At 34.3% G+C, this 23,955-nt stretch overlaps 1 protein-coding gene across 8 annotated transcripts in view; it reads left to right on the forward strand.

The window, feature by feature from the left end:
• Window positions 1–23,955, forward strand: part of SUGCT (succinyl-CoA:glutarate-CoA transferase) — a 775,307-nt gene that overhangs the window by 81,181 nt on the left and 670,171 nt on the right. For 7 of the 8 annotated variants that reach the window (XM_060305061.1, XM_060305063.1, XM_030871181.2 and 4 more), the window contains one exon: window positions 9,379–9,522. The exons of the other annotated variant lie outside the window; for it this stretch is intronic. In XM_060305061.1, the coding sequence (XP_060161044.1) occupies window positions 9,379–9,522 (144 nt within the window). The remainder of the gene's footprint in view (window positions 1–9,378; window positions 9,523–23,955) is intronic. 8 annotated transcript variants of the gene reach the window in all.

Genomic DNA, 23,955 nt, shown 5'->3' on the forward strand with positions numbered 1-23,955 from the left:
CATCTAAATGTTTCTTTCATAATCTGTAAGATGGAGATACTATTGGTACTTACAGAATTCTTATTGAGAGTTAAATGTAACAGCATATGTTAAAGCACTTTGAAGAGCATGAAGTTGTACATGATGTTATGAACATGCAGGAGACCCGAAGCTAGCTTCTTACTGGTTTACTAAATACAAAATAGTTAAGTATCCAGACCTGGTCATGAAACCTTAAGGAAGGTAATTGAATCCAGTAATGTGGTAGAGGCAGTGGACTCAGGTTCACTTGGAGTCTCCTTCCGACTTAGCTGCTAAACGCTTGTAACATCTTATGGTATTTAGGTAACCTTGCTGTTCCTCATCTATAACAAGGATTGCTTTGCTCCTAAGGGTTGTGCAAAAAGTTAGGTACTGATTTTAAAGTGCAGTATAGAATTTTGCCTTCTATAAGTCCGATTCCTCTAAGTTGTACCTTTAATGTTTGGAAGGGTAGAAAGTTTTAATTTATTATTAGAAAGAAATTCTTAGTATTAGGTCAGCAAGCATCCACGTGGGATCCAGAGAATGGCACAAGTCAGTTTGTTACGTTTTCTCTTGAATCGCCTATCTGGTGTGGCAGGTGCATCAGGAGGATGGACTCTTCTCTCCCTCATCTTCTTAAATCTTTCTTTACTTCCGTCCTTCTGGCATCTCAATTTCTTGTGTTTGTGGCTTCTGACTTGTGCTCTGTCGAGGCTGAGAAGGAGGTGTGTGGGTGGGAGATGGGGTGGAACTTTGAGCCTTTCAGGATATGATTAAGAAAAATGATCTTCCTCTTCCAGGCTCTAGGTGAACATTCTAAAGACTTTCTCTTGTTGGTATTGTGCAACACTTTTAGCCTAAATGAAGTGCATTACAATGCTCTCTTTTCTCTGTCTTACCAGGGATCTGTTTGCCGGTAAGCAGCAGAGACTGATCTCTTAACAACTGTATACTTTCCTGCTTCTCTGCCTCCATTGATACGGGGACTTAACTATAGGATCCTTTCAAGTTCTAAAAATATGTGATTTAGGTTGGAGGACTCCATAGTGTCACTGAGGCACATAGGTGATAGATTTTGTTATGCCTATTTATAGGTGAAAAAGTGAAGGCACCTACTAGTAGAATTTACAGCTTTGAGTTCCGTGTTTCAGCCATTCAACAGAACTTCCTTCATGTAGGGGAAATGTTACTCTGTGAAAATTGGTATGTGACTGTGCTAAGAGCATATTCTTTAGCATCAGTGAATGGCTCGAGTAGATTTTGTGCTTGGAACAGAAGGTTCAGATACTGTGTAGTTCCAGAGTCTGTGCTCATCAAGTGTGAAGGCAGTGACTGTGGTGACTGTGTTCTTCCTAGTTGCTAAAACCCTCATTTGATCTGAATAAACCACTTTTTGTTCTCTGTGCTGCTCTTTCTATTTCTACTAAAGATACTTTTCCTAACTAGGGCTGCAAGTCATACTTATGGTGGCTTTCATAATCAAAATATTACCATCATATTAAGAAGCTTAATTTCCTATTGATTTTCCCCACAATTCATTTAGTTTAACCCCTCCCTCACCCAATCAATAATCCAAGTCTATGAATTCAAATTTCTAAGTATCTCATGAATACATCTGTTCCCTCTTTCCTCTGTCCTTGATTGAGGTTCGCATCTTGGCCTTTTCCCCTGAGCCCCTGTCAAATCTTTCTGATGGGTCTTCTAGAGCACTACACCAAGTATCTTAAAAAAGTCACATTTGTGCAGCCTTTTACATTCATAAAAAGTTTTTTCATACACCTTTTCTTATTTAATCTTCATACCAACTGGTGAGGTAGATTTTGTTATTAGCAAGATTTTACAATTGACCGAAAAACTAACAAAGGCTAAGAACTTGCCAAAGGTTATGCAGTTAGGAAATAGTAGAAGAATTCATATTTCAGAAAATAGATCATTATAAAATTCATGTGCCCTAGAGTAAAAACAAAATTTTCTGTAGATTACATTTACATAATGAATGCCTCATTTTGAAATAAAAATATGACATAGAGACATGGACATATTTAACAATAACTTCTTATTTTGAAAATGAAGCCAACTACTTTAAAAAAGTTTTAACATTTTTTATTGTTTTATGAAGTAATTAGGTTGAGTAATATGACTAAGGAGAAAAATTCTTGGTGGGAGAATTCATGCCTCTTTATTGAACGTGTGCCAGAACTGATTTAAAGTTTCTTATGTACTTTTTAACCAGACAAGGTTTTAATGAATAACTTAGAAAAACACATCATTTTTCTTTTTCATTTGGCAAACTCTGAAAGTAGTGAGAATAGATATGGAGAAATGAATGAAATGTTATAACAGTCTTAAATTGTGTTTGGGAAATAATCTTTTTAAATTTTTAATTTTATAATTTAGGAGATTGTGATGTAAAGGAAACAAATGAACACCTTTATAGGTGGTTGCCTATTTTTTTCCCCTTCTTCTCTAGATTGCATAATTTTCTAAAAATAAAAACCACTTTGAAATTGTCAAACTTTATTTTTTAAAGAACTAATTCAGGTTCTACTTATCAACTTTAAAATTTTAAAACAATTTTGTACTTACAGAAAAGTTGTAGACATAGTACAGAAAGTTCCTATACCCTTCATCCTAATGTTAACACTTTACAAAATCATAGTACAATGGTCAAAACTAAGAAATTAACATGGGTATGATACTATTAACTAAACTCCACATTTTTTTCAGACTTCCCTAGTTTTTCCACTAATGTTCAGGTTTTACCTGTAATGAGTTTTTGAATACATGAATGAATGGGGGATGAGAAAATATATGAAAATAACATTGAAACAGTGAGAATGGAGAGATACACAAATGAATATGTAAAGTGAATGATCGGGAAGACTCTTAATATTTTTATATTATAGTTTGTCCTCTAACTATAACTCTATGTCTTAACTCTTAAGTAGAATCTTCTTTTTCTTGTAGTTTTGTTGATGAGAGGCACACTCATTTTAGTTTTATAGGAAAATCATCATAAATTGCTCTTACAAAAAGGTTACATTAACTTATCAAAAGAACCGAATACACTTAAAGCAGTTTCTAAGTGACCATGAAAAAAAACATTCTACTATTGATTTCTAGAATTAAAATTTAATAAAATAAAAATTTTACTTCATTTCCAAAAGTCTACTTATAAGTTTAAATCCAAATTATGATGAGATTCTAGGGCATATTGCTTAACAAGGTCAGTTAGTTACCCATTTTTCCTGAAATATATTTTTACTAAAGATTGTGAGTGATGAATCCCTATACCCATTGACATAAAAAATACCACCCCATTTATCCCAGATTTGAGGAGAAGAGGCACATTGGTTAGTACTGTCGCGGCATTAGGGCTCCTATGGAGCTCCAGATGTGGAAGGGGAGTTTGATTCCATGAGGACACACAGCCCCTTCTCTGATTCTGCCTGATTGCACCTGGGAATACCTAGTCACTTCACAGCCACAATGTGGTTCTCTGTGGGATTTTCTGCTTACTAAATGGTAATTTATTTTCACTTTCTTATTCCTCTGGCATGCTGACAATTCTTAGATGACAGGAATATGATTATGAGGGATTTCCAAAGTATGAGCATAGTCATCTCTGAATTACAATAGAATACAAATGGTACATCTTCTTTAATTATTGCTACCAAGCAGCCTTGAATGAAATGTAACTTCTAGAGTTCCCACTAAATACATGTTCTTTAGCAGGCCTTTAAAACGATTTTTAAAATTTATTTATTTCTATTTTTCTGCTTTAATTACCAGCATTATAATGGTATTTAAAAAATAAAACAGCTTTATGGAGATATAATTCATATACCGTATAATTCACCCATTTAAAGTGTACAATTCAGTGTTTTTTAGTATATTCACAGAGGTGTGCAATCAACTTCAGAACTTTTTCGTCATCCCCAGAAGAAACCCCAGGCCCATTAACAGTACTCCCTATTCCTACTTGCCCCCAGCCCACAGTTCTACTTTTTCTTTCTGTGGTTTTGCCTGTTATGGATGTTTCATAAAAATGATATCATATAATATGTGGCATTTTGTGACTGGTTTCTTTCTCTTAGCATACTGTTTTCAGAATTCTTCCACGTTGTAGTATGTATTAGTACTTCGTTTTTATTGCCTGAAATATCCCGTCATCTGGCTGTACCACACTTTATTTATCCATTTACCAGTTGATGGACATTTGGGTTTCTTCCACTCTTAGGATATTGTGAATAATGCTGCTATGGAAATTTGTGCATATGTTTCTTGGGAGAACATATGTTTTCATACTCTTGGGTATATACCTAGAAGTGAAGTTGCTGGGTCATATAGTAACTCTATATCTAAGTTTTTGAGGAACTGCCAGTCTTTTTCCACAGTGACTACACCATTTTACAATCCTACTAGTGGCATATGAGTTTCGATTTTTTTCACATCCCTGCTAACACTTGTTATTATTTCTCTTTTTCATGATAGCCATTCTAGTGGGTGTGATGTGGTATCGTTGTGGTTTTGATTTGCATTTCCCCGGTGACTAATGATGTTGAGCATCTTTCACTGTGCTTATTAGCCATTGTTATTTCTTCTTTGGAGAAATGTGTATTTAAACCCTCTGCTTACTTTTTAATTGGGTTGTCTGTATTGTTTTGAGTTATAAGCACATTGTGGTTTTCATTTGCATTTCCCTGATGACTAATGATGCTGAACATCTTTTCATATGCTTAATGACCATTTGTAGATCTTCTTTGGAGAAATATCTATTCAATTCTTTGCCCATTTAAAAAATGGTTATTTGTCTTCTTATTGAGTTGTGAGTATTCTTTATAAATTCTGTTTATAAGTTCCTTATCAGATATGTGATTTGCAAAAACTTTCTCCCATTTTTTATCTATTCATTTCCTTGATCATTTACTTTGAAACACATGTGATTTTTATTTTCATGATGTACCATTTATCTTTTTTATTTTGCTGCTATTAGGTGTCATATCTAAGAAATCAATGCCAAATTGAAGATCATGAGGATTTACTCCTATATTTTCTTTTGTTTTATAGTTTTAGCTCTTATGTTTAGGTCTATGGTCCATTTAGAGTTAATTTTGTATATAGTGTGAGGAGGGAGTCCAGCTTCATTCTTTTGCATTCTTTTCACCAATTTTTGAGGACTATTCCTTCCCCATTGAATTATCTTGGTATGCTTGTCAAAAATGAATTGAAGGTGAGAATTTCTGTGGTCTGTATATCTGCCTTGTGCCACCCATGCTGCCTTGTTTGTAGTAGCTTTGTAGTAAGTTTTAAAATTGGGCAGTATGTGTCCACCTTTGTTCTTCTTTTTCTAGATTGTTTTGGCTATTCTTTGTCCCTGGAGTTTCCATATGAATTTTAGGATCAGATTGTATTTCTGCAAAAAAGGCACCTAGGATTTCAGTAGGTGAAACTGTACTGAATCTGTAGATCAGTTTGGGAGTATTGCAGTATTAACAATTTTAAGTCATGACAATGGGATGTCTTTCCATTTATTTAGATCTTCTGTAATTTCTTTCAACAATATTTTGTAGTTTTCAGAGTTTAAGTTTATACTTCTTTTGTTAAATTTATTCCTAAGTACTTTATTCTTCTTGATGCTGTTGTAAACGAAATTGCTTCGTAATTTCATTTTTGGTTTATTTATTGTGTAGAAATAAGATTGATTTTTGTATAATGCCTTGTATCTTGCAAACTTGCTGAACTCACTTATTAGTTCTAACAGATTTTTTGGTGGATTTCCTGTATACAAAATTATGTCACCTGCAAATAAAGGTAGTTTTATTTCTTTCTTTCCAGCCTCTTATTTCTTTTTCTTTCCTAATTATACTGGTTAAAACCTCCAGTATAATGTTTAATTGGAGTGATGAGAGCAGACATCCTTGTCTTGTTCCTAATGGGGCCAAGCATTCAGTCTTTCACCTTTAACTATGAGGTTAGCTGTTTTTTTTTTTTCCACATTTGCCTTTTATGAGATTGAAGAATTTCACTTCTATTCCTGGTGTGTTGGTGTTGAGTATTTTATCATGAAGGGTGTTGAGTTTTATCATATGCTTATGTTGATTGATATTCAAGTGTTAAACCAACCTTCCATTCCTGAGAAAAATCCTGATTTGTCATGGTGTATAATCATTTTTATATGTTGCTGGATTCAGTTTGTTAGCATTTTGTTGGGATTTTTGGGTGTGTGTTCACATTCATCAGAGATGTTGGTCTATAGCTTTATTTTCCTTTGATGTTTCTGTGTGGCGTGACCTCAGTTTTTACTGGTCTTATAGAATGAGTAGAGAAGTGTTTCCTCAATTCCAGGTTTCAGAAGTATTTGTAAAGAGGTGGAATTCACTAGCAAAGCTAAAAAAAGCTTTTTGTTGTTGTTGTTGGAAGTTCGATTACTAACTCAATTTCTCTCGTTGTTATATGTCTGTTCAGTTTTTCTATTTATTCTTTAGTCAGTTTCAGTAGTTTATGTCTTTTTAGGAATTTGTCCATTTCATCTAGATTATCAAAGTTGTTGGTATGCAATTTTTCATTGTATTCCCATGTAATACTTTTTATTTCTGCAAGGTTGTTAGTGATGTTCCTTCTTTCACTCCTGATGTTAGTAATTTGAATGCTTCTCTTTTCATTTTCCTGGACAGTTCAGTTAAAAGTTGGTCAGTTTTACTGATCTTTTCAAAGAGCCAACTTTTTGTTTTGTTGATTTTCTCTATTGGAATTCTATTCTGTATTTCATTATTTTTTGCTCCAATATGTATTTCCTTCCTTTTGCTTGCTTTGGGTTTAGTTTACTCTTCTTGTTTTCAATGTCTTAAGGTGAAAGGCTAGGTAATTGATTTGAGATCTTTGTTCTTTTTTAATATAGGTATTTACAGTTGTAAATTTCTCTCAAATACTGCTTTAGCTGCATCCATAAATATTGGTATGTTGTGCCCTTATTTTCATTCATCTTGAAGTATTTTCTAATTTCTTATATAATTTCCTCTGTTACTCATTGGTGTTTTGGGAGTAACGTTGTTTACCGTCCACATATTTTTGAGTTTCTCAGATATGCCCGTTATTGATTCTAATTTCATTTAATTGTGATCTGAGAATATATTTTGTATGAACTCACTCATTTAAAATTTATTTTAGCTTGTTTTCTGGCCTAGGATATGGTCTGTCCTAGAGAATGTTCCATGTGCACTTGAGAATGTGCATTTTATATCTATTAGGTATACTTGGTTTATGGTGTTGCTTAAATATTTTATTTCTTTTTTGATCCTCTATCTAGTTGTGCTGCTCACTATTCATATTTCAGTATTGACATCCCTACTGTTATTCATGAAGGGTTTATTTCTCCCTTCAAATCTGTCACTTTTGCTTTTTGTATTTTGGTGGTTCAATTTTTGGGTGCATGTATGATTTTAATTGTTATATCTTCCTGATGCATTGACCCTTTTCCATTATAAAATCTCTCTCTTTTTCTCTAGAGCTTTTTTTCTTTTAAGTTTATTTGTCTGCTATTAGTATAGCCACTCCAGCATTCTTATGGCTGCTGTTTGCATGATATATCCTTTCTCATGCTTTTATTTTCAGCCTATTTATATCTTTGAATCTAAAGTGTGTTAGCAAGCCTCTTTAAATTAATATTTCACTAAACTTATTTGGCACAAATGGTCATTTTTAACAGTGACAATGTTGTCTCTAATGTATGGATGACAATATTTAGTTAATGTTCATACATATCATGCTATTATTCTGGATAATGTATTGATATTTTTAGAATATTGGGTATAGTCTCCATTTTTCAGGAGACTTAAAATGTAATATAAAGGATTTATTATATGATTTGTTCCTACTGCTCTGAGAAGTATAGAAAACTTCTCAAGAAATATGATTATATTAATATTATAGTAAGAAAGCAGTTGATGTCTATAAACTTAAATTTGAACTTACCTCTCACTTTTAATACATTAAATAATCTTAAATCCAAACGACGGTATTAATTTTAAATTTATGGATTCAAGCCACTACAAGTTTTTCCAATAATAATAGTTAGAAGGCCCCCAGAAGTTTCCAATTTTTATGGCAATATCTTCCTTGAAATTGTGTTGAAAAGCAGGGAAAAATAGTTTAGTCGCTATACAGTCTCACTTGCTTTAAACAAATTTAGCTGTCTTGTAAGATGATTAACATAGTTTATGTATGGGCTTCAGAAAAGGCAAAATTACCTTCTGAAAATGACTGAACAACAGCTGGAATTAATGGATAAGGAAGTGAATGAATGAATATATCAACTAGGTGAAATACAGGTTTTTTTAGGCATTATGTGCAATGAAAGACTTGGCAGAATTCAAGGTAGTGAAAAATAGGAACTATCTGATACAACAATGATTAATAATAATGTTGACAAATAATTCGATAGCTAATTTTTATAGGGTACTTACTGTTTGCCTGGTACTGTTCTAATATCTTTACATATGGGTCAAGGATTGGATTGTCAATAAGACTGACATGAATCGGTATCAAGCTTTACTTGTAATTTTAAGGATTCAAGCAATAAAAAGGCACAGGAGAAGCAGAAGAAGCTCCTGGACATTGAGATAGGCCCCCAGTCCCTTTTTTCTCACAATAACAAAATTCTCAACCCCAGAGCAGTAGATAAGATCTCAAATGGAGTACATGGTTCACCTCATATTACACGAAACTGATGGACTATTGGAACATTTCCATTTTATATCCAGGTAGTTGCATAGCTCATGCCTTATGCCCCATAAATCTATAGATGCTAGGTTTCTTTACCGTAGTAATTCTAAAGCAGGGGTATCCTGCTAAAAGCCTTTTATATATAAATTCTTTTTTTTTTTTTTTAAAGCAAATACCATTAGTGTATTTGCCAGTTATTAGCATGCTTATAAGGAGATTAGACCAGGTCTTCTGCCCTCTTCTTTCCTGGGAGAACCTCCTAACCCAACAAGAAAAAAAATACTTCTTTAACTCTTTCCTCTCCAACAGGTTAACTCATTTAAATTCAAATTCACTTATTCACTTTTTTTGGTATAAATAATGTAAAATATATTAAGAAGGAACTTTAGACATGTTTTTAAAAGTCTTTTATTTCATTTGGTTTGGTTTAGTTTTGTTGGTAGGGGGTGGATTCAGAAAAATAATAAATATACAGCAAATGTAAATATATCCTTACCACCAACAGCAATTTGTTGTACTTCTTGTGTGTGTATGTATGTGTGCACATAATATACAATTCTTTCTTTTATTTGACCTTAGGATATTTGTGAACTCATATGATGTTTTTAATTTTCAGTTTCTCTGTTTTTCTCAACCTAACCCTCAAATCAGGATGGAGATCCAGTTCGTCCAGGAGTGGCCATGACTGATCTTGCCACTGGCCTTTATGCATATGGAGCCATTATGGCTGGATTGATACAAAGATATAAAACCGGAAAAGGACTGTTCATTGATTGTAACCTACTGTCATCCCAGGTACCAATCCAAATAACATTTTAGATAGTGGCATAAAAACATGTATCTGTGTTACACTTTTTCATATCAGATCCTGTGGTCACATGTGCAAAAACAAAAAACAGAATTTCCCCCACCCCCCAAAAAACCCAAAACAACAGCAAAAGCTGTTCTGTTTTGGTGTCCTTGATATTGTTTTATTAAAATAAATGGACCACGAAGATTTTTTTATAATGTAGACATTGCTGTTGAACCAGAATTTTAGACTGTTTTTTTTTTTTTTTTTTTTTTTTTTTGTGGTATGCGGGCCTCTCACTGCTGTGGCCTCTCCCGTTATGGAGCACAGTCTCCGGACGCGCGGACTCAGCGGCCATGGCTCACGGGCCCAGCCGCTCCGCGGCATATGGGATCTTCCCGGACCGGGGCACGAACCCTTGTCCCCTGCATTGGCAGGCGGACTCCCAACCACTGCGCCACCAGGGAAGCCCTAACGACTGTTTTTATTAGAATAGGTCTATTACTGTTTTTGAGACAGGAGTACAGTTGTTTCTATTTCATGTCATGCGAGCTCTGTAACTTCTTTTTACCAGAGTTTATTCATCTTTTTTGTGCTATGGACCCTTTGGTAATCTGGTGAAGTCTGTGAACCTTTCCTCAGAATTATGTTTTTAAATGCATAGAATAAGATACTTAGGATTACAGACGGAGGTAATTATATTGAGATGTAGTTATTTCAATGTAAAAACCAATTTTGTGTTATAATAGTACATATGATGTTTTATTAATACATTAAAACAGGATATCTGTTAGTGGATTCAGTAACTGTTGCCATTTTGAGGTAGTGTTGAGCATGAATGATATTTTGAGATATCTGCAACTATAAGAAAATATGTAGAATATTTACTGGTGATCAGGTCATACTTAGGTACTGCTAATACTCCTGTGGTTTGTTGTCTACATTCATAATTGAAAAAAATGCTAAATTTTAGTTAGAGGTTGATGAAAATAAAGATATAATTTTTTTTTCATTCAAGTTAATTACTCCCCCAAATTCTTACCATAAGCTCCAGATTAAGAACCCTTGGTTTAGATAGCTGTCAGTTATGTTTGCCTCCTTTTCACTGGATCAAACCTAGATGCTGTACCATATGTGGAAGTTGATTTTGAATAGGTAATTTTTCAAGGAGGGGAAAAAAAGAAAATATCTAACTTGTACAAGGAGACATTTTACTGTGGGGAAAATTACTTCATAGACAAAGACCTCAGTTGGGAATTTCAGATTTAAATGGCATACATGGGAAAATAGAAATCTTGGAACTCTGCTTTGGAGATTTTTTTCTTTTAGACAAAATTAAGGTAGTGCATAGAAGTAAAAAAACATTAATACGATTGAAAGTGAAATACTTTTTATGAGTTTTCAACACTAGCTTTGAGTCACAGTCAGGGTTTTAATGGTTATAATAAAAGGGTAAAAGAACTCTCTCCAAATGAATGATCTCTCTTCTTAACAGAGAAGCAGATGTCAGGTCTGGGAAGAAGCTGAGTTTTTTCCTTCCTCCCCTAATTTTATAGCTGTAAGGAACTCGAGGTAGGTTAAGTGATTGGGTAAAATTGCACATCCAGTAAATATGGGAGCCGTGAAGATTTCATAGATGTGTGACCTATGCAGTCACAGAAGGCACTAGGCTTAATTTAAATGCTCTGCTGTCACTGCCTTGAAATTCTTAATATTTTTTGAATGAGAGGCCCTGCATTTTTCATTTTGCACCAGTACTCACAAATTATGTAGCTGGTCCTGTATTTGGGGCTCTGCTTAGGTCTTCAGATCTCTACCCAGACTGCTTTTCTTATAATATGTCAATGATGAATTAATTAGCTTTGGAAAAAATTCTCTTGTAGAGTATTACAGAGTTGAATTCTCCTCTAGCACCTAACACAGTGATTCACAGTCTGGAGGTGTGTGGTTCCATGGGGGTGGGCATGGAGGTGGGTGGAATCACTGGTAGGGCTGTTTCAAAGTGAGGGTACAGTAAATGCAAACTCATGCACACTTTGGGTGTGTGTCTATATTTGTTGTTCATGTTGCTCCTTGAGGCTGTAAGTTCCATGTGTGCAGGAATAATGTTTGTTCTTGCTTATAGCAGTATCCTCAAAGCCCAGCCCAGTATTTGTCAAATAGCAGGTCTAACAATCTTTGGAGATCAATCAGAGAACCACTGTTACCAATGGGTATGCCTCATAACCCTTAAACTTGCTTAGGGAAAATTAGAAAAAAGTAGAAAATCATTGACTTAGGATAAGTCCTTGATAAACAACAAATGATGAAATGATTTGCTTTTGGCAAACATGGTAGCAGTGATTTAGCCTATTGTGCTGCAGCTAACCCAGTCAAAGGTAGCTAAAATTATTAGTGTATTTAAGGCTCATTAGCTACCTTTTTATAATTGACATATAACATTATATTAGTTTCAGGTGTAAACATAATGATCCGGTATTTTTATGTATTGTGAAGTGGTCACCTCAATAAGTCTAGTTAGCATCCATCACCATATATAGTTACAAAAATTTTTTTTCTTGTGATAACTTTTAAGATCTACTCTTTTCCCAGCTATCAAATATGCAATATAGTGTTATTAACTGTAGTCACCATGCTGTACATTACATCGCCATGACATTTATTGTATTATTGCAAGTTTATACCTTTTGACGCCCTTCACCCATTTTGCCCATGTCCTATCCCTCACCTCTGGCAACCACCAATCTGTTCTCTGTAGCTATGAATTTGGTATATTTTTTAAATAAAAATTTCAAAAAATTTTAGATTTTATATATAAGTGAGATCACATGGTACTTGTCTTTCTCTGTCTGACTTATTTCACTTAGCATAATGCCCTCAAGATCCATCTATGTTGTTGCAGATGACGAGATTTCCTTCTTTTTTATGAATGAATAATATTCCAGTGTATGTACATACCACATTTTCTCTATCTCTCCACCCATTGATGGACAATTACATTGTTTCTATATCTTGGCCATTGTCATTAACTACCTTTTAACAATAAAAATCTGTTATGCCTTATTTTAGAGCTTTGCACTTACACATCTACTATTTTATTTTGCTCTCATAATTATCATTGGAGGTACGTAGGTAGATCAGGTATTTCTATTCTCATTTTACTTATAAGAAAACTGAGGCTAAGAGAGGTTGACCTACTTGAGCAGCAGAGTCACAGCAAGACCTCTGGTTTCTGACGTCCTGAATCATTCTCTTTCCCCTGCTTAATGAAGGAAAAGCTTTGACATTGAGGGACAGGCAAGCTCCAGCTTTCCTGTGGTGAAGCTAAAGGGGAGAAGGCAAATTGAGTAAGAGGCAGGGGAAGCAAAAGAGCACTCAGTAATAAGGAAACACATAGTAAGACTGCCCCCACCTCCCCAAAGCATGCCGAGAGCTACAGTAAGATAGTGCAACAAAGTGGGCTCTTCTGGGTCATTATCTAATCATGTTTAGATCCACTGAGTGAAAGCCATCATGGACTTTTAACCTGATGGACAAGGATTTTTGTTGAAATATGAGAATTTTGAGAAAAAATAGCATTTGGAGTCATGGGATGACTGGATTTTTTGTTTCAGCTCTAGTCCACTGAGCAGTAACTGTATCCCAGGCTCTGTGCTAGGTAGCTTGGAGTGGGAGGTGACATAGCTGTTCAAAGTTTACTAGTAGAGGCAGCCAAGTTGTATGGGAGAGTTGGAGGTGATATATAGTTCCCTGTGGTTCCCTACGGGGTTGCAGAATGTGGTTGGGCCTCATATATCATGCTTAGGAATCTGGATTTTAACTTTTCAAGGCTTCTGTTTATAAATTCTGTTAGGTGATGGTCTTTCAACCAAAGACTATGTCTCCTTGGATACTGCTACCGTTGCCACATTCAAAATAACCTCTGAGCTGGGAACAGTGTTACAGAGTTTCAAAGGGCAGTGGTACAGGTAATAATTTATGCTGAAGCCTTCCTGAAGTGCAACACAATGGGTGATAAAAGCCTTTTCGTTCTCTGAACCCACTGCAGCCTAAGCTCCGTTTTTCGTTGATTCTTTGCCTCTGCCCTATTCTTTGGCTCTGGACTCTCTTTTCTTCTCATGTGTGCTTCTCTAGCCTTGGGCATCTCTTTTCTCTGTCTTTTTTTTTTTTTTTTTTGCTTGTCTTTCTTTCCTTTCCTGTTTTCATTCCTATTCTGTGCTTTCTCCTTGTCTCTCCCCTTTTCTCCATTCTTCATTGTGAAGAGCTAAAGTTTTAGCAATTCTTGTTCCAGATCTTACATCCTTCCACTGTACCACCCAGGAAAGTTTCTGAATTTTTCAGTAGTTCCCATGGAAGAGAAAGGAAGTGCCCTTTCCTAGAAGTCCCAGAACACAAGACTGTGACTGTTAAATGACTGGGTTAAGTGAAATATTCCTGAACCAATTAATGAGTCCTGAAAGATAAACTATATTGATTGGCTTAAGCCATTCCCGATACAAGGGACAGGGTTAACTCCACGCAAACCACATGGCTTTGACTGGGGAGAGATGATTTCCTTGAAGAATGGTGGAGTTATTTTTTGGCCAGAGGAAGGGGAAAAGGATGATAGGGAGCCAATCAACAGATGTTCACTATACTAACATACTGGGTTGTTTTGAAGTTCTAGTGCAACAAAGGATATGGCAAATTCTTTGTCTATTAGAAAGTATACTACTGATGAGTAGCATTAATTTTATTAGGTTATTGAAAAAATATTTCACAATGTTAGAAATATGCTGAGATTAAAAAATGGTTATTGACATGATTTTATCATAATTATTATATCTTTTCATATTAGAGAAATCTTGACTAACTTCACTTAGTTTGTCAATTTAAGATAACATTTGTAGATTTTAGATCTAAAAACCAAACCACAAAATGATGAAAATCTGCTTTATGTAAATAGGAAGTGCTATTTCTAGATACTTTTCAAAGTAACGTAATAGGAAACTTCACCTTTTAAAAAATGTATTCATTTTCCTTTTTTTATATAAATGTTCACTTGCATTAAGCAGATAACATTTGAACTTAATTTCAGCTGCCTGGAAAATGACTGCCATTTCATGCAGTGGTAAAAAACATAGTTTTCTACTCATTTTGATTGCATTGCATAGGATGACAAATGAATGATTATAACATTCAGTATCAGTTGCTAAAAATGAAATTTTGTACCCCGTCTCTTAGAAGTGATCTAATGTACAATAGACAAATTGCACTTGATTTGAATAGTAGCTAATAATTAACTCAGAAATGATTGCCTCAACCACAACAAAACCATTTCATCGTATAGACGTGACAATTGTCGGGATGTGGTTTGTAGTGGGCACCAAATTTTTTGTAGTTTCAAGGCTATAAACTTTTAACCCTTGTCATAAAATTCTTTGATTTTTTTTTCTTAGTCTTAATATGATTTAAAGTTGTCAACTGAAGATTGTCTAATGTCAGCATCTAAACAGTATTCTTTACATGATATTGGTAAATAACAAGGAAGTGGGTTTGGATGTGGTTCCAATTATTCTGTTGCTCTTATTCTTCTGTTGTGTCTTACAGAAATATCTTTTGGAAGTTTTAATATCCTTCCTGTACTTAATTGCAACCAGGCTCCCCTAATTACTACTACAATGAGTTAGGTTTTTTTTAGCACCAAACTTCTATAATTATTTTCACATATAGAATGTTTTGGAATTTTTTATTTCACCTTTTTTTCCTTGTTTGTAGATTGTTCATATTTAGGGTAGATGAGATTTTAACTCATTATTATAGCACATTTTTATGGATAAACTTTTGAATTCAAACAAGTATAATAATCTGATACTTTTGTGTTTTTTAGATACACCTGTGTTTTTGCTTTTCCTATTTAATCTATACCTTTAAAAATTTATTGAGTTATATTTTACATATCATAAAATTCATCCTATTTCAGGGGTGACCGTTTAACAGTTTTTAGTGAATTTAGTGAATTTTGCAAACATCACCATAAATCAGATTTTGAAATACTTTATAGTCACCTCTGGTCTGGGTCTTACCCATGAGGCTAGAATGCACCAGTTTTGACTGGGGAGGGATGTAAGGCTGGGCTGACTCAGAAGAATTCAAGGACTATTAAGATTTCTGTGAGCCCTAGAAAATTTTGCCTTTATGGGTCCTTTCCTCCATAAAAATGTTAAGAATTATATTTATAAGTGCATTCATATAAAGATGAATATAACTAATTATTGTGTGTTTACTGGTATTACATATTCATTTTTTTCTTCAGATTTTAAAATAAATTAAAATTAAAACATTTCTGTCTACTCCTAAAGTATTATGGGCCTTAGGCACTCTACCTAATTAATAAGTCAGCTCCGGAAGAATTACCTTGAGAACAGTTTCAAATGTCCCAATCTGTGAGGAAAGACAATCCTGTATACAGGAAGGAAGTGGCGGCTGAAAGTTAAGATTATCCTGAAGGGTAAATAGAGGGTGGAAAGATGGAGAAGCAGCAGTCTGTGACCAAAGAAGTTGAGAGACTGGAGTAGGGAGAGGGGAAAAAAAAAAAAAAAAGAGGATAATATCAGAAAGTTGAAGAAATCTGGGAACTACAAATTTGCATTTGAATTTCCCTGAGGAGCCTAATGCATTCCTGTCTTGAAGGCTCATGCCAGCCTGACAGTCTTTAGTTACTTGTGGCCAATTTTTAATCCTCGTCTAACTTCAGTTCTTTAATTCTCTAAGGCCTCCCACTGCTCTATCAATTTAATTTCAGGGGATATATGAATATTAAAATTTAAATAATATTAAGATGAGTAAGTAGGTAGATAAAGACACACACAAAAAATGAAAAATCAGATGACTTCCAAAGAAAACTGCAAAGATTTTGGATAATCTATTATTTTCTGTTATTATTTTATACTATTGGTTGGATTGAATACAAGTTGACTGCATTACAAAACACGGTTCACTATTTTTTTTTAAAGAAGATTCAGCAAAATATAAGTGTATTGAGAGGATGCTCTGGTTTTATATAACTGAAATCTTTAGTTATATTCGTCGACATGTCATATTTTTATATGACATGAGCCATAATGAGGGAAACCAGGGGTTTTAACTTGTAATAATTGATAATTACTAGTGGGAGAATATCTCAAAGGAGAATAGAATAAAACCAGAAGACAAATTTCATTGTGATCTAATTTAATTCTCATTAGATACTTTAAAACAATTTGGTGCTTTCAAAATGTTCTGAAAAATAGAAACATAATTAAGATAAAGATATAAAAGAAATAGGAGGAGAAAGAGCCATTGGTGTTGATGGATATTCCCCGAATTTAGATTTTGTCTTTGAAGGATCTTGTAGAATAGTGAACTTAACTGACTGTTCCTAAAGGTGGGTTTAACAGTCTTAGAATCACCTCTGTTCTCTATTACTAGAGTAGAACAATTTGTTTTTGTTGCTAAGTTAATCACTTCCACCTCCATCTTGGTACTTTCTAGGGTCGGAAAATTTTATGTAGAATAAAATGTAGTAATTACATCCTTCTATATTTGCTAATTAATGGTGACTCTTTACCTGTCCTAAGTTATGGACCAACTGATTCCCAGTGGAATCTATTTGGCCCCAACTATTATGTCATCATTGCAGCTAAAGGATAAGTAAACCATTGGCAGCAAGCATGGTGACTGAGATTTAATTTCCAGGGAAATCACTTTGGTTCTTCACAGAATGTGTATGAGGAATAATGCCGAATAATTTTTAATTTTTTCGTAGCCTAGAGTCATTATATACCACCAGTGTAAAATAAGATCTTGATTAGCTGAAGTGCTTAGAAATTTTGATATTGTGATTGATTTCATTTTCTAGTTAATTGAGGGCTAAAAGGAAACTGCTTTGGTTTCAGCCATTTTTATATGCTTAGTTTACTTTTCCATTATGGTAAATGCCATATACTAAATATATTTTCACTTTAAAGTTATGATGTTGGTCTCTATTTGTTAAACCCATTGATACTCACTTTAGGGACTAAGAAATTAAGTTGAATCTGCACTCACGGAATCCATCCATCCATCCATTATCCATCTTTCCATCCATCCACACTTGTTTCTTATGCCAGATTATACAATAAATGATAAACAAGCCAGCAAGTTTCCTGCCCCATGGAATTTACATTGTAGTTGTATATACAGACAGTAAACAAGTAATAGTGATACATTTGCATAAGGATATGCAACAGTTTCATAAAGATAGCAGGGATACTTCTGTTAGCCAGGGCAAGATGTTCCAGATGGAGAGAACAGTTAATGCAAAAGCCTGAAGCAGGACAAAACTTGGCATGTTCTAGGCACTGACAAAAAGCCCAGTGAAAGACATTCTTTAGAAGTTGGCATTAGCAGTAAATCTGGCCATTTATTAATACTTATCTGAAGAACAAACATGAGATGTGACATTTAATTTAAATAATAATCCAATATTCTATGACTAGTAGGCCTGTTAGAAGTTAGAAGTCAGTTAGAGGACTGTTCTTTTTTGTGGGGAGTGAATTTATTGTCAGGGTACTAGATCAAGCCTGTAGAGCAAAAGTTGAGTTCTGGTACTGTTTCTGTAGAATGATAGTAGAAGCAACACAGAACGGCAAACAGTGTTAGTCTTTTCTGCCTCTTGGGCTGACTGGAGACTGGTATTGAGAAGGTTGAGACAGTTTCTGGAAAAGGAGTGCTGTGATTATTAACAATAATAATATAAAGGTGCAACATTGGGAGAGTGCTATGAACTTGCTGACCTTGGAGTAGATGCTGTATTGTATAGGCTGTTTATATTCTCCAAAGTTGAATCATTGAGAGTGACTTTAAAAACATAATAAAACTTAGGTAACATTTACTTTATACTAAACACAGTTCTAAGCACATTGCGTATATTAACTGATTTATTTCCCCAACAGTTTTATTATTCCCATTTTACTGAGGAAGAAGCAGAGGCGTAGAATAACACTGTAACTTGCCCTCTGTCACACAGCCAGTAAATAGCAGAGTTGGGACCTGAACTCAGTCTGGATCCAGAGACTGTATTATACTTATCCTTAAGGGTATAAGGTGCTCCCAGTATTCATTCATTCATTTATTTATTCACTTAAATGTTTATTGAGTGCCCAGTGCCAAGCACGCTGTTATTCTTGGCAATGTTATGGTGAATAAGGATGACTGGGGAATATGTTTTAGCTTTTAAGAAGAGTGTACAAATATAACAAATCTTGACTTGTCTTTTGGGAGGATGATTTTGATAAGTAATGTGGTCAGCACTGAGCAATGGAGCTTAACATAATGACTGTATATTGCTCTGTATCTTGCAACCTTGCTGGGCTTGCGTTTTTAGTTCTAAGAATATTTTAGTGGATACTATAGGATTTTCTATATACAAGGTCATGTCATCTGTGAATAGAGATAGTTTTTCTTCTTTCTTTCCGGCATGAACACCTTTCATTTCTTTTTCTTGCCTCATTGCCCTGGATAGAAAGAACCCAAGTACAATGTTGAATAGAAGTGTCAAGAACAGACATCCTTTTCTTTTTCCTGATTTCAGGGCAAAAAATTCAGTTTTTCACCACTAGTATGATGAAAGGGTGTTGGATTTTGGCAAATGCTATTTCTGTAACTATTGAGATCATTAATTGGTTTGTGTCACTTATCCTATTAATATGTTATTTGATTATTGATTAATTAACATTGATTAACAATTGATATTGATTTTTGTGTATTGAACCAATTTTGTAATCCTTGGAAAAATCTCACTTGGTTATGCTTTATAATTCTTGGTAAAGTTGCTATATTTAGTTGGCTTGTATGTTGCTAAGAATTTTGAGGTCTGTATTCAAAAAGGAGAATTGCTCCATAATTTTCTTTTTTTGTGATGGTTTTCTTGGTTTTTGGTATCAGAAAGATGCCTCATAGAATGAGTTGTTTTCTCCTTTTCTAGCTTTTGGAAGAATTGGTGAAGAATTGGTACAAATTCTTTAATTATTTGGTAGAATTCACCAGTGAAGCTAAAAAAGTCTGGGCTGCTGCTTTTTTTGTTAAGTTTTATGATTATTAATTCAATCTTTCTACTTGTTATATGTCTATTCAGTTTTTCTATTTATTATTTAGTCAGTTTCAGTAATTTGTGTCTTTGTAGGAATTTATCCATTTCATTTAGGTTATTTAATTTATTGGCATATGATTGTTCATAGTATTCTCATGGAATCCTTTCTATTTCTGTAAAGTCAGTACAAATATTCCCTCTTTTATTAATGATTTTAGTAAATGAGTCTTCTTTATTTTTTTCTTGGTGAGTCTAGCTTAAGGTTTGTTAATTTTGTTGATCTTTCCAACAAACCAACTTTGGATTTCATTGATTTTTCTCTATTGGTTTCCTATACTCTATATTTCATTTATTCCACTTTTATCTTTAATAGTTCATTCCTTTTGCTAGTTTTAGGATTAGTTTGCTTTTCTTTTTGTAGTACCTTAAGGAGGAGTGTTAGGTTATTGATTTGAGGTCTTTTTCTTTTTTAATATAGTTGTTTTCAGTTATAAATTTCCCTTTAAGAACTGTTTTAGCTTCATCTCATAAGTTATGGTATGTTGTGTTTTGTTTCAGTCATCTTAAATCACTTTCTGATTTCCTTTGAGATTTCTTCTTTGATCCATTGGTTGTTAGGAATGTGTTGCTTAATTTCCACCTGTTTGTGAATTTCCCAAATACCCTTGTATTTTAAATTTCTTACTTCATTCCATTGTAGTTGGAGAACATTCACTATTTAGTTTCAGTCCTTTTACATTTACTGAGCCTTGTTTTTGGTATATCTTGGAGGATGGTCCAGGTGTGCTAGAGAAGAATGTGTATTCTGCTGATGCTGTGGAGTGTTATATAGATGTTTCTTTGGTCTAGTTGGTATATATGGTAAAGTTTTGTGTAACATTTGAGGAGCTGTCAATTTTTTTCTAAAACAGCTTCACTATTTTACAATCCCACCAGCAATTCATTAGGTTTGCAGTTTTTTCACATTCCTGTCAACACTTGCTATTCCCCATAATTTTTTCTTTAGCTATTATAGTGGGTCTGAAGTGGTTTTGATTTGCATTTTTGCATTTCAAATCTTCTATTTCTTGGTTGATTTTCTGCCTAGTTGCTATATCTATTATTGAAAATGGTATACTTAAGTTTCCATCTCTTATTGTTGGATTGTTTTTTGCTTCCTTCAATTCTGTCAGTTTTGCTTTATGTTTTGGGTGCTCTGCTGTTAGGTACATATATGTTTATAATTGTTATGTCTTATTGATAAATGGACCACTTTATTATTATAAAATGTACTATTATTATAATTATTATATATTATTGTATAATTATTATTATAACTATTATTATAATTATATAAATGTATTATAAATGTATAAAATATAATTTGCTTCTAGTAACAATTTTTGCTTCAAAGTCTCTTTTTTCTGATATTCTCAATCTGTTTTTGGTTAGCATTTTTATGATATATTATTTGCTAGGGCTGCCATAACAAAGTTCCATAGACTGGGTGTCTTAAGCAACACGGATTTATTTTCTCACAGTTTTGGAGGGTTGAACTCTAAGAACTTTAAGATCAAGGTGCTGTCAGGGTTAACTTCTTCTGAGGCCCATGAGGGAAGGAACTGTTCCAGGCCTCTCTCCTTGGCTTGTCAATGGCTATCATTCCCTGTGTTTTCACATCATCTTCCTTCTGTATATATCTGAATACAAATTTTCTCTTCTTGTAAAGACATCAGTCATACTGGATTAGGGTACATCCTAGTGATGTCATTTTAACTTAATTACATCTTGAAAGACCCTATCTCCAAATTTTGGCACATTCTGAAATGCTGGGGTTAAGACTTCAACATACGGATTTTGGGAGAGATGCAATTCAGCCCATTACACATGGTATTTTTTTTTCATATTTTTACTTTTGATCTCTTTGTGTCTTTGAATCTAAAATATGTCTTTTATAGACAGAATATAGTTGGATCAATTTTTGTAACATATTCTGCCAATCTCTGCTTTTTTTCTTTGCCATTTTGCTATTGTTTTCTAAATTCTGTGTCTTTTGTATTTCTCTGTCCCTCCATTAATGCCTTTGTATTGTTAAATAGTTATTTTCTAGTGTACTATTTTAATTCCCATTGCGTGTTTATGTGTGCACATGTGCACGTGCGCCCACACGTATTTTCCATATTTTCTTAGTGTTGCCCTGGGAGTTACAATTAACATTTTAATCTAAAGCAGTCTAGTTTAGATTAATACCAACATCATTTGAACAGCATGTAAAAACTTGCTTTGTTATAGTATAGCTTTGTTCCCTCCCTTCCTCTTTGTGCTATTATTGTCATACAAATTACATCTTTTTACACTGTATGCCCATCAACACAGGTTTACCACTATAGCTCTATTCAGTTCTTTTAAAAATCAGGTAGGAGAAGAAAATATTTATAAACAAAGTACATTTATACTGTCTTTTATACTTACTTATTTTAGTTAGTTTTACTGCTGCTCTTTATTTCTTTGTGTGGATTTGTGTTACCGTCTGGTGTTTTTTGTTTTTCATTTCAGCCCTTTGGTATTTCTTATTGGGCAGGTTTGCTTGCAACAAATCCTTCCTTTTTTGTTTACCTAGGAATGTCTTAATTTCATCTTTATTTTTGAAGAATAGTTTTGCCAGGTATAGAATTCTTGGTTGACGTTCTTCCACCCATCCCCTAGCATTTTGTATATGTTATTACACTGCTGACTGGCATCTATGATTTTTTTGTGAGAATTAAGGTGCTAATCTATTGAGGATCTGTTGCGTGTGATGAGTTGCGTTTATTTTGCTACTTTCAAGATTGTCTCTGTCATGGGGAGGGGAAATGGTAAGCTGGGACGAAGTGAGAGAGTGGCATGGACATATATACACTACCAAATGTAAAACAGATAGCTAGTGGGAAGCAGCTGCATAGCACAGGGAGATCAGCTAGGTGCTTTGTGACCACCTAGAGGGGTGGGTTAGGGAGGGTGGGAGGGAGAGGCAAGAGGGAGGAGACATGGGGCTATATGTATATGTATAGCTGATTCACTTTGTTATAAAGCAGAAACTTAACACACCATTGTAAAGCAATTCTACTCCAATAAAGATGTTAAAAAAAAAAAGTTAACTAACAATTATATATATAAAAAAAAGACTCCGTGCTCCCAATGCAGGGGGCCTGGGTTTGATCCCTGGTCAGGGAACTAGATCCCACATGCTGCAACTAAAGATCCTGTGTGCCGCAAGGAAAATCCTGCACATGGCAACAAAGAACTCTCGTGCTGCAACTAAGACCCAGTGCAGCCAAATAAATAAACAAATATTAAAAAAAAATAAAGTCTTTATTAGGTACAACACCGGGCTTTCTCACAGACAGTTTCTATTGTTTGCCTTTTTTTCCCCTATGAATGGTCATACTTTCCCGTTTCTTTGCATGTTTCATAATTTTTTTGTTGTGGTTGAAAACTGGATATTTTAAATAATAGAGTGTTGAAACTTTGGAGTTCAGATTTCTCCTGTGCTCAAGGGTTCGTTGTTGTTGCTATTCATTGTTGTTTTTTTGTTCAGTGACTTTTCTGAATGAATTTTATAAAGTCTTTATTCTTTGTCTTTTGAAGCCCCTGTGTTCAGTTAGCTTAGTGGTCAGCTGATGATTAGGCATAGAATTTCTTAACTGCCTTGAACCAATGTATCTCTTCACCTTTGCTGAGACACTCTGTGTGTTGGGACAGAGTTTACAACTCTTCTTTCACTCATGCTTGTGCAGAACCTCAAGGTCGGCTATAAGTAAAATATTAGGCCTTCTTGGGTCGTTCTTGTGCATGCACACAGCTCTGCACATGCATGTGGCCTTCTAGATTCCCAGGAATATGTTGGAGCTTTCCAGTATTCCCTGTGGACATCTCTTTACCCAGTGTTTCCTCTTCAGTTTTTGGCTAGCCTCTTGTTGGCTCCAGTTGGTATTTCTACCTCAGCCAGCTAATTCACCACCTTAGCAGGTGGAAGTGGCTATAGAAAGTTTGGGTTTTATTTATTTATTTTGAATTTTATTTTATTTTTTATACAGCAAGTTCTTATTAGTTATCTATTTTATATATATTAGTGTATATATGTCAATCCCAATCCCCCAATTCATCCCACCAACCCCCCTTCCACCTTGGTGTCCATACATTTGTTCTCTACATCTGTGTCTCTATTTCTGCCTTGCAAACCAGTTCATCTGTACCATTTTTCTAGATTGCACATATATGCATTAATATATGATATTTGATATTCTCTTTCTGACTTATTTCACTCTGTATGACAGTCTCCAGGTCCATCCACATCTCTATAAATGACCCAGTTTTGTTCCTTTTGATG

Source organism: Globicephala melas, chromosome 9 (genome assembly GCF_963455315.2).
Source record: "Globicephala melas chromosome 9, mGloMel1.2, whole genome shotgun sequence".
In the NCBI taxonomy this organism is placed as follows: domain Eukaryota; kingdom Metazoa; phylum Chordata; class Mammalia; order Artiodactyla; family Delphinidae; genus Globicephala; species Globicephala melas.